The sequence below is a fragment of the Anser brachyrhynchus genome (assembly GCF_964034855.1).
Source record: "Anser brachyrhynchus genome assembly, chromosome: 3".
Lineage (NCBI taxonomy): Eukaryota > Metazoa > Chordata > Aves > Anseriformes > Anatidae > Anser > Anser brachyrhynchus.
This window is the reverse complement of record NC_137696.1, coordinates 77,027,671-77,039,883: the sequence shown is the minus strand read 5'-3', so window position 1 is coordinate 77,039,883 and position 12,213 is coordinate 77,027,671. Positions and strand designations below refer to the sequence as shown.

General features: G+C 36.2%; 1 protein-coding gene across 2 annotated transcripts in view; it reads right to left on the bottom strand.

Moving 5' to 3' along the window:
• Positions 1–12,213, bottom strand: part of AK9 (adenylate kinase 9) — a gene marked incomplete at its 3' end in the record, with an annotated part of 70,001 nt that overhangs the window by 53,817 nt on the left and 3,971 nt on the right. For both annotated transcript variants that reach the window (XM_080586888.1, XM_080586889.1), the window contains exons 5-10: positions 9,803–9,855; positions 9,622–9,718; positions 6,067–6,179; positions 2,253–2,426; positions 1,437–1,562; positions 894–968 (exon numbers count right to left, since the gene is read on the bottom strand). In XM_080586888.1, coding sequence (XP_080443014.1) covers positions 894–968; positions 1,437–1,562; positions 2,253–2,426; positions 6,067–6,179; positions 9,622–9,718; positions 9,803–9,855 — 638 coding nt within the window. The remainder of the gene's footprint in view (positions 1–893; positions 969–1,436; positions 1,563–2,252; positions 2,427–6,066; positions 6,180–9,621; positions 9,719–9,802; positions 9,856–12,213) is intronic.

Below are 12,213 nucleotides of genomic sequence, written 5' to 3'. Positions count from 1 at the left end.
GAATAAGCTAATTTTGTCATGCTTGGACTAGTTCCATAATTCTCTTTGCCTTACTCATAGGTTAAATAGTTGGAAATCATTATACAACTTTATTGCATTTAGTATAAATCTCTTGTTGTGATGTTCACGGAGATCATAGAACTACAATTGATAGTAAAGTCAAGCTTAAATTTAAACACTTACAGAATTATACTCAATTTAATTTGTTTCAAACAACAGAAGGGAAAGTGCAGGAATAGCTCACATCCTGCATTCTCAAAGACAATCTCTCATTTTATTTTCAACCCCATACTTTAGGTTCTGATTTGAAGCAACTCTTATTGTTGAGGCAGTGGATAAGATTATTTATCTTCAAATTTTATCATTTTAACTCTTAATAGGGAGAATGAGTTGCTGTGTTATAAGCCAAAAATCTAGATACAAAGAGTCAGAAGAGCTGTCAAATGGAAAAGAATGAAATGTCTTCTATTACACTGTAAAACAGTAATAAAGATAATAAGAATTCTGTCATCTTAGACACAAGCACATTAAGCCAATTCCGTAAATATATCATTTCAAAAATGTTTTATTTTCACAAGCTAATAATTATACTTGACACTAATACAAACTATAAAGCACTAAAACTGGATGGATACAATGCAAATGAGTTTGTAACCTACCTGGAAACATCTTCCTGTACCACACATGTAAGCCTGGGTGCAGTTCAGTGAATTGTATAGTTGTTTTAGAACAACAAAAACAAACATTTCAAAGGCGATGTTTTCTATTAATAATTAAGTGAGCTTTATACGGGACTTAAAATAATGTTAACACCTTAAGAAAGAAAGCAATCCAAAGAACTGAGAAATTCTGTTCTAGTGGAAGTTAATTAAGTTGGTGGATAGCTTACTTACTGCAAAGAGTTCGTCTGGCTGCTGATTTCCATCCAGTTCAATGAGATATTGAGAATCCTGTTCAGCCATCAAGTCCTGTTTAAGAACAAAGACATGCTCATCAACTGAATGTAGCTAACCATGTAATGACATTGAAGCTCATTCTGTTCCTGTAAATATTAAAGGCTGGACTATTGTGGACCTCAGAAAAAACAAAATTCATTATACTGATGACTTAAAAACCCTCTAGATTCTAGAGTAGAAACAACACACACAGATGACAATTTTGTATCGATTTCAGTGAATTACAGAACTTGGGGATATGTTTTAGCATGCCTTGTGCCCACCTCCATGAAATAAGTCTCAAACTCAAAAAATCCTTCTGCTGTGATTTAACCCAGCAGGCAGCTGAGTTTTTTCTCCTAAATACAAAAACACAGCAACTTACCAGCCAATATAAAGAAAATTAATTATCTCAGCCAGAACCAGGACACCCTGAAAATAGTGTAAGATATTTTAAACAATCTTTTTTTATCATTATCATATTATTTTGCTTTTTCTTACTTCCAAAGAACGAAGCATTATATCCTTATACATGCCAACTCTTTCCTCTGCATTTTCAAGAAAATCTTCAGGCCTTTGCACTAATTGATGCAAAATTTCTGACATCTTAAGTGAATCTTCTGCAGTCTGAGGAATCAAAAGTTAAATATTTCAGGATACAGAAATAAAATAATGCACTAAACTAAATTTTGTCTGCACTCAGAAGTAAATAAAGTAGTTTTCAGGAATATTGCAATGAGTGCCCAGTGATTGTTGACAACGATCCTACTTCTGATGAAATGTAGTTCCTGGAAATTGAGAGTAATGTGACTGGAACTTGCATTGTGTCTGGCCAGAATTATAAACCAGAGCAACCCAACCTGAATTCAAAACTAGTAACTTCATGAAATAACACAAAATCTATTTGTAGTAGTCAACACCAAAAATCGTGTTAGACTCTATCTTGCGTATATCCAACACATAGACCATGTTACAATAAACAAAAATTAAGAATTTGTATTTGCTCAAACCAAGATTCAAGGCAATATAAAGTCACCATTCTCCTGGTACACCCTTTTAAATTATGGCAAAAAAAGATTTCAGTGACTTCCAAGTTAGAGGATTAATGCAGAGCTATACAATAATCACCATTTGCTGACATTTCAATCTACCATTTAAATATTTTCCCACATCTCTTAAAGCAGAACAGAAATGGAATTAAGATTAGAGCTCAGAACAATTAATTCATAATGTAGTATGGGATATTTTCGAACTTGTTCTGCTTTGTCTAGAGTACATTCTAATACTTTGTACTGTTTAGGAATTAGCAGTATTTACCTCTTCTTCTTCCTGCTCTTCAACTTCTTCTTCATTCTCCTCTCCATGCTGTTCACTATTTTTCTTTCGCTTTTCATTAACTTTAGGATCCCATTGGTTCCTCTGATATACCTGCCCTGAATCAGGGTGTTGCCTTTGTCCTGATATTCTCTGGCATAAGTCATAGTCTGAACACTAGCAAGGAATAATTAAAAAGAAATGTGTTTAGTGTACTGCTATAACAATATTATTTTTCCTTAAACTGCAGAATACTGGGGGGGTGGGGGGGAGGAAACTGTTTGGCAAATACTTGGATTCATAAACTTCTTCCTCAATAACTTTCTAAGTAAATAAAAAAACAAAAAAAAGCAGCACAGTTACTTGGTGCAAAAATAAGTTATTATAAAGACTTAATCACTTGCATAGTTTTTCCCCTTCAGCATTTTACATTTCATATCAGGAGTGCAGCCATAACTTGAGCACATTTTGCCATGTCAGTTTTTTTTTCAGGTGTAGTTTATGGATAAAAGTCTTTTGCAGACAGGCTTGTGATTGCTCTCGCAGTTAATGCTAAAGGGGTTTGGACTTGAGCAAGACAAATCAATTTTAATAGGTGCCTCTGACCTCCCAGATCTTCACTAATACCCAAAAGCATAGTGCCATTGTCCAGAGGTTAAAGGTTTTCAGCAGTTTGGAGCTCTGAGAGAAAAAGTACAGGTCTTTCTATAAAACCCCCTGCAAACAATGTTAGTTTAACAATAAACACAGGTAAATCTGGAGGTGGTCTTAACATGGATGCCTTAAAATTCTACTATGGAACTGGGAGTTGTGTGCAACAAACAAGAAATATTCTTCCCTTCTGAATTGCTAAAACTTTCAAACATATATGAAAAACCTGAGATAACAAGAAAATATTGTAGTTAATAAATTCAAAGAAAGTCAGAAAGGGAAAATTGATTTCTACAGAGGAAAATAGAGCTTTTGAGATCACATTGCTAGTAACAGGCATACTATGCTCATTACCTGAGGTATCCCTTGAAATATAACAATACTTCAGGATATTTCTACATTTCTGCTGTAACAGTGAGTCATATAGCTGACGTTGACTACTATATGACACAACACACTTTGAAATAGGGAAGAAGAAATTTGGTCAGATATAGCTCTTTTTTTCAAAGGTCTTCTGTCATTTTTCTTCGAGAGCAAAATTTCTCTAAATTGGTCTGTAAGAACAGTATTTCGTTATTCCCAGAGATATCTAGTATGCCCCGTTTCTTTCTTTTATAATGAAAATAGTTGCAATTCTGACATATCCATGAAAACTGCTCAAACCCACTGAAATCAAAGGCAAAATTATTTATTTGAATTCGGGGCAAGAATTTTTAATGAGCATTCCATCTCAGTCTTTTTCCAAGAAGATGATGTATTTACATGAAGTAAAGAATTCTGTTTTCTTTCTAGTGTAGCTACTATCACTCTCCTATATGTACTGCTCCATATGAAACTATACAACATCTATTCTCAAGAGCTGGGATTTCTCACTGCCTGGTATTAAAAAAAAGGTTGACTTTCTTTAGCTGAAAAAATAAAAACAGCCTAGAAAGCAGCACAAATATTTGTTTCTTTAATATTTTAAGATTTTTCCAAGAGAAAAATGAGGAAGTGAGGAAAAAAAGTGTTTGAAATAGGCATTAATGCATTTTAATTATGCATGGCCAAACAGATTAAGTCTGAAAAGTACAGAATGTAAGGAACCTTGCCATTAAGACATTGACTTAAATCTGGCAAAGTGATAGACTCGGTCCAAGCATGAAAGCTTAGCATCTGACAGACCACAAAGATCAGTGCCTGATCAATCTGACGGCCTTCTATGATGGAGTGACTGCATCAGTCGACAATGGAAGACTGACCAACGTCACTTGTCTAGACTTCTGTAAGGCCTTTGACGCAGTCCCACATGACATCCTGATCTTTAAATTGGAGAGACAGGGTTTTGAAGCGTAGACTATTTAGTGGATAAGGAACTGGCTGGACTGCCACAGTCAGAGAGTTGAGGTCAACATCTATAAGTCCAGACGGAGGCCAGTAACAAGTGGTGTTCCTCAGGGGTCCGCCCTTGGACCAGTCCTGTTTAATATCTTAATCAATGACACAGACGATAGGATTGAGTGCACCCTCAGCAAGTTTACAGACGACACTAAGCTGAGAGGTGCAGTCAATACAGTGGAAAGAAGGGATGCCATCCAAAGGGACCTGGACAAACTTGAGAAGTAGGCCCACATGAACCTAATGAGATTCAACAAATCCAAGTGCAAGGCCCTGTGCCTGGGTCAGGGCAATCCCAGACATGAATACGGACTGGGAGAGGAACTCATTGAGAACAGCCTTGTGGAGAAAGACTTGGGGGTTCTGCTGGATTAAAAGTTTCACATGAGCCAGCAGTATGCACTTGCAGCCCAGAAGGCCAACTGCATCAGCAGAGGAGTGGCCAGCAGGTCAAGGAAAGTGATTGTCCCCCCTGCTCTGCCCTCATGAGGCTCTTGCAGCACTGCATCCAGGTTTGGGGCCCCCAGCACAAGAAGGATGTGGACCTGTTAGAGTGGGTCCAGAGGAGGGCAAAGATGATCACAGAATCATATAATCATTTAGATTGGAAAAGACCTCTAAAATAATCTAGTCCTGCCTTTAATCTAGGACTGTCAAATCCATCATTAAACCATGTCACTAAACTCTATATCTACTCATTTTTCGAAGACCTCCAGAGATAGTGAGTCAACTACTTCCCTCAGCAGCCTGTTCCAATCCTTAAAAACAGTTTCAGAGAAGAAATTTCTCTTAGTATCCAAACTAAATCTCCCCTGGTGCAATGTAAGGCCATTTACTCTTAACACTTGGCGCTTGGGAGGAGAGATGAATCCCCACCTTGCTATAGCCTCCTTTAAGGTAATAGTAGAGCGTGACAAGGTCTCCCCTGAGACTCCTTCTCCATGCTAAACAATCCCAGATGATCAGAGGGCTGGGGGACCTCTCCTATGAGGAAAGACTGAGAGAGCTGGCAATGTTCAGCCTGGAGAAGAGAAGGCTCCAGGAAGACATCACTGTGGCCTTTCAGTAATTAAAGGGGGCTTATAAAAAAGATAGAGAATGCCTTTTTTACGCAGGCAGAGCGTGATAGGACAAGGGTGAACACTTTTAGGCTAAAAGAGGGGAGGATTTCAATTAGATGTTAGGAGGAAATTCCTGACTCAGAGGGTGATGAGGCACTGGCACAGGCTGCCCAGAGAAGCTGTGGATGCCCCATCCCTGCAGGTGTTCAAGGCCAGGTTGGATGGGCCCTGGGCAACCTGGTCTGGTGAGTGGCATCCCTGCCCATGGCAGGGATGTGATTCTGAATGACAACTAGAATAACAATCTGAATGATTTTGGAGCACCACACCAGAGGCTCACTATTAGATGTTGGCTCAGCAGCCCATTCTGCACATTCAAACTAAAAAGAGGAAAGAATCTAGTTAATAAATGAGATATTGCAAGAGAAAGGGCATGATCCCTAGTTCATAACAGTACATACTGTTACATACATACAACAGTACATACTGTGAAAAGACTAGCTCTTACTGAAGTTATAGGAAATGCTCATTATTTTATATGATCAGTGCTTATAATGCAACAAATTAGTGTAATTATTTCCAATATAAAAGAGAACAATATATTACTCTTCAATAAATACTATACTCAAATGCATAGGGGAAAATACTATCTTTTGACTTATGCAGTATGTATGTAAGTCTACTAATAATTAGGCAAATGACTAGCAAGTTATTGGATATGACATTACCTTAATGTTAACCAAGAAATCTGGTTTTAATTTTAGATGTTTTATTTTCTCTATTTGCTGTGAAACAGTCATATATTCCTCTGAGAGAGAAGGTAATCCACTGAGAACGTAACCTGCCAAAAACATTTTATTAAATATATCTTTTAGAACATTATGACAAATATACCAGTTATACTCATCTCTTTTAAACAACACATCTGTTTAGCGGCACAATTTTAAACCATGTACATGACATAACACTGTTACAAAAATCGTGCACCCATGTCCACTCTAGATGAAATACAGCCATAAGAATGTATTATTTTCAACTTAATATAGGACTCAAAATCTGTTAACTCATTTAAGAAATGTAAGAAATATGTAGACATTAAGGATCATACTCAGACCACCTGCTTCATGTGCCTAACTCAGGCATAACAGTTGACTAAAACAAAATTAGTAGGGAAAAAGAAAGTTACTAAAAGCTAAAAGTCATTGTGAAAGGTATTGCACAAAATAGCCACTTTATGACACGAAGCATTTTAAATAGGAGTCTAAGCTTTTTCTACAGTCTTTAAAGGCCATTATTGACAATAAAGGAAGCTGAATTCCTCTGCTGCATACACAGTGCTGCTAGATGTTAAATTTTCTCAAAAGGAGGTACTGTGCACACAGTATGCATAACAAGGCACATAACTTGGCAAGCATCCATTCACTAAGGATTTACAATACCGAGTCCTTTTCAGCAAAGACAGACTATACATGACAGTAGTGGTAATACCTTTTTCCTAGTATTAGTGTGCTCAGCCCCAGAGAGATTGGAAACCATAGCTTCGGAGTACTGTAGCTACCAAAAACTATATACAATGAAGGAAGAACTGCTGTATAGCAAGAAAATCAATATTCATGAGGCCAGAATGAAAAACTAAACAAGAATTGAGCTGATTTTTTAGCTTAATGATAAGAATATTCCCTTAGTGAAATGCTCCAAATGCTTAGACTTTTATGTGATAACATTTAAATTCAAGTCTATGCAACACAAAAACATAGTGGCAGCCTCTGTAACGGATACCAGAACTGAGCTCTTTGGGGAGTTTCGATCCACAGATGTAAAATTTATAGAAGAGCATTAGCAAGAGAAAATATAGAGCATAATCATTCCTCTGGGAAATGAAAATCTAAGTTTCTAAGTTGATACCTTTAGAGGATTCTAGCACGCAGTGAGATATGGGGAGCCTGCACAGCCTCTGCTTAGAAATAGCTGGTTAACAACAGCTGATGTGAGAAGAATGTGAGTACAACATCTGCACAGATTATTCCAAACTGTTTGCTCTCTGAGAGGGTCTTTGCCCCCAGGCAAATGCTGTCAGGAAACTAACAATGAATTAGTTTACCTAAGACAACCATCAACCAGATCAAACATTAACCAGGGTAGTATCAAGAGACTTTTGAGAAAAAGAGTCATCTTGAAAAGAAACACTAAAGAAGCATTACAATTTGTGGTAAGAGACCTTAAAATGATAACAAGGGAACAGCAGCCAAACCGGGTTTGATGTGCCACATTCTCCCCTTCTTCTAGGCCTGACAGAGCAGCCTCCCTGCTGGGTGCTGTGAGTAACCTGCATTTCAGCTGCTGGACTGACAGCGCAGGCTTCAGTAAGTAGTGACCCACACCTTGAGTGTGTGCATGGGAATTTTTGGGGAGTTTTCTCACTGGTGTGTGGATAAGCATTTTGGAGGAAATGGCACACACGAGGCTAGAACACACACATTTACAAAAGAAAGTGTGTTTAAATAGGTGAACACGTGCTCTCAGAAGAGGGAATGTATGCTTGTAACTCCCACACATCTTTGAGAGAGGGTTTAAACGCATAACCACACAAGTTTGAGTGTACTCCTTGGAATTAGTTTTAGGAGTTTAGAAATTTGTAGGTGTTTATTAAGATTTGGCAAGTGCCTAGTGCTGTGGTTTATCTGTTGTGTGCCTGATACTGAACCTATTCACTGATCGTCAGTTCACTGATTGTCAGTTAATTACTTGTCATTAATAAATCAATAAACAGCCTTGGTCTTGATATGGCTTAAATCATTCTAATTGAGTGGTTTTCTCGTGTAACAATGACATAGAATTTTCTTTGCAAATACTATTTATGCTAACATGATATGAACTTCTGATTCTTTTCTTGTTCTATTGAAAAAAAATAGCAAGCACACCAGCTACACAGAAGTTACTATTCTGTAATTTCTTACCTAAAATACCCTAAAATACAAGTGTGCTTGTTACTCTCCAGTCCTTCAGTGACTATGTTATTTTAAAAAGAGAGACTGCTTATTCTGAGAAATAGCTTAGCAGCTTCATATCTGGTCTCCTTAAGAACTCAAAGAATTAAACTCCATTTAGTGACTTAAACTTTTAAAATACCATCTTTTGTTTTAGCACTTTTGAATACCTCTGACACATCAGTCCCCCACATAGTAGGTGTTTATTTTCTAAGTCAGAAGAATATAATTGAAATAATCCCTTACTGTGTGTACTGTTTAGAAACTATGTTGCAATGTTAACAGCTGAAGTTAAAAGTAAAACCTCAGCTTCTCATATAACTCCGTTTATCTTTAATGAATATTTAATGAATAAATAACAGCCAATTAACAGATTAGTTCCTGCTGAAAGCCTACTTAAAATCTCCAAGGATTATATTAAAATAAGGGTTGCTAAACAAAAAATTATTAGAGAAAATATTTAATGAACAGAAAACACTTAACAAAAAATTGGGTTTGGAGATGAGTTCTAGTTAGTAGAAAAAACAGCGAGGCCATAAGGTTATTCTATCCTTTGTCCGTTTGGGGGATTCGTAATACAAAAAATGGCTTGACTAGAACAACCAAACTTTTATCAACTTTTTTGTTTACAGTCTCTAGAATCTCTGTGGTCCTCTGTGAAACACACACCTATGACATTCATCATCAGACTGACTCAGAGAGGGGAACTTAGATGACACAGATGTCTCTGTAGGCCTTTATTAAAGTCCTGACCAAAGTAACATTATTATCATTAGCAATACTATTCTCATCTAACTTGCAGTGACATAATGGAAAGGGAATAAACGATGCTATAAAAAAATAAAAATAAAAAAGCAAGCAGGCAAGCAAGATCTTACTACTTCACATTTTAAATAATCTGTTTTTCTTCTTTTTCTGTACCTTAAATGTTTAAAATATTTTTGGTGGTATTTTTTTTTTTTGTTACAGAAGTATTCAAGTCAAAAATTCTGTATTTTAAATCCCATAACTTTTATATCCAGATAACACTGCCAAATGAGAGTCATTGCAACACTCAAAATTTGGGGCAAATTATTTTTTTCAAAATTAACACAACATAGGATTGGCACGATGCTTTCTTATCTCCCACATTGGTAAATTAATCCCTAAATATACTCTCAGTTTAGAGATGTTCTACAACCTTAGGAGCACAAGAAAAGTTGCTTCAGTCTAACATAAACTATATTTAAGCAGTAATAGATGTAAAATGTGACAAAATTGTAGTTACCTTATTCTAGGAAATTTAAACACACTCACCAAAATGAGCAGCTTCTGGTGACTCAATCTTTTTCAGAATCATTTCTGTAACCAGTTCTTCAGAAATACTTTGACCTTTAAAAAGCAATTCTTGACACTAAGACAAAATGCAAAATGTAGCCTTATTTAATATGTATTTATCAAGAATGTGACAAAACTTACTAGCACGTTATACTTTTACCTTAAGCCCATATTCTGTTTCTTCACGAATATTCATTTCAATTACTTCCAAAGCTGAAGAAGCACATCAGACAGAATAAAATTAAAACAATTCATAAAAAAATACATACAGACATGTACATGCAGACATATAAACAGACAAACACACAAAGGTATGTGTATGTGCTCCAAGATAATTCTGTGATGAAACACTACACAGCAGCAAAAATAGCATACTATCTTTGAATGACAGCCATTATATTTAGGGCCTTTATTATATTTTGTCCATCCGGAACTTGGTGCTTTCTGGCAATGGCTGGGCAAATGATCTTCCCTACAATTCAGCTCTATATAGCAAAGATAGTAGCCTCGTAAGTTTAACTAATGATTTATATCATATTAGCATTACTGCTGTGTAATCCAGAGAAGAATATTTGAGCTCAAACACTTCCCAAATTTTAAAGGCAAGTTTTAGAAAAAGAACTGTTCAGAACAGAGAAAAACACCTGTTTTAATAACGCCCTTCAAAACCTACTCCTTGTATGGTCTAAATAAATAATTTAATTAATTACCCAATTTGACACCCCTCAAATTCAAAGGTCTTTCCTCTCTCTCTCTGGACAGTGACATCATGGCAGAATGATCCTGGAAGTCTTTCACACTTATTGAAATTAGCAGATGCTCACAAAAATTTTCAAGAACGACCTTTAAGGCTACATATATATTACCAAATAAACCAGGCCAGGCAATGTTCCTGAAGCTAGTAGCTCATGCCTATACAGCTAAAATCTTTCTCCCCAAAACACAGTGGCTGTGTTCAAACTACTGTTACTAGTAATGATGACTGTCACAAATATTCCCCACACTGTGAATGGCTGCTTGGTAGACTACTACTTGGCAGGGAGTCAAAACTGGCCCAGGGAATGCACTGACAAACAATACAGAACACTGAAAAACGGTACTGTACATGTACCTCTGCCTGGTTTATTTATGAGTATAGACCTATCCACTGGGTAAATGAATAGAGAGTAATTTGTCACATTACAAAGACTTTGTGAACACTTTTCATATTTAATAATTCTTAAACTTGGATTGTTTTCCAGATAAATAACACAGCGCAGGACAGATAATGACACACGGGAGCAAAGCCAGTGGAGGGCATCAAGATAATTAGGAGAGGCCAGAACTGGTCTTATTCAGCCTGGAGAAGACAGGCTGAGGGCAGCTCTTATTGCTGTCTAAGACTACTTAATGAAAAGGCAAGAAATCAAAAGCACTATCTTCACAGAAGTGTTGAGAGGCCAAGAGGCAACAGATGCAAGCAGGAAAAATGTGAAATTCCAATTAGGTAATTCTGATTTTGGTCTGATCTACATTTTGGACCAGGTATTAATTTTTTTGTTAGACAATCCCATTAGTTAAAAGTTCTATAATTATTAAGTCAAAAAAGGCACTTGATAAAACTGAATTTTATCATATTATAATTCCAAGCCTTTAAAATAAAATAAAGATACTTCATTTGATTAGTGAAGTGCTACACTGTCCACTAGAGAGCTTTTATTAGAAAAATATAAAACACTGTGGGCACATTAAAAAGAAAAAATGTAATGAAAATGGATAGATAAAGAGTTAATTCACAATGACTGTACACATATATACCACAAAATTAGATTTATAAGTTGGTATCCTCAAAGAGGCATTCAAGAAATTTCTACATAGTTCAGGTTATTATATGCCTTCTTTTCCTTCTACTTAAAATAAGGTATTGTCCTTCAAACAGGTAGGACAAACCTGGTGGAAGAAAATTCTTTTTTTTATAAGACTTATGGGAATGAATTACAATTTGTGAATTATAATATCACACATACAAAAACATTACCAGAGCTTAAATAGATATATATGTGTGTGTGTATATATATATATATATATACACACACACACACATATATATGTATATATGTTATGACTGACAAAATTGGTATAAAAGAAAACTGCCAGATAATTATTTTTTATGGAAACCCACTTTCTTGCTGAGGTACCTCAAAATGAATAAAACCCCCTACCAATATGTTTTTGTTTTAGAAACTTGAAAGTGCCAGCTGCTATTGTTTCTGTGATTCCTTACACTAATTCAAAAGCTGTGCTTCTGCTTCCTGGAGTACAACCACCCTTGTATTAGACACTGCAAAAATACAGAAAGGAAAAATCCTCCTATTTTCTCATGGTCTGTATCAGAAAATGTCTGTGCTCCCTGGACTTCAATCAGTTTTCTCCACATAAGAAGGGTAGCACGAATTACCTCACATGACTGGGAATGTAATTTGATTACATATAAGCTTTTGAGAAAAAAAAAGGGGGGGTGGGAGGGCAGGTTTTAAACCTCTCTATAAGTAAAAGGCCATTGTTGAGCAATTGCGTTTCTGTCAAAATGAT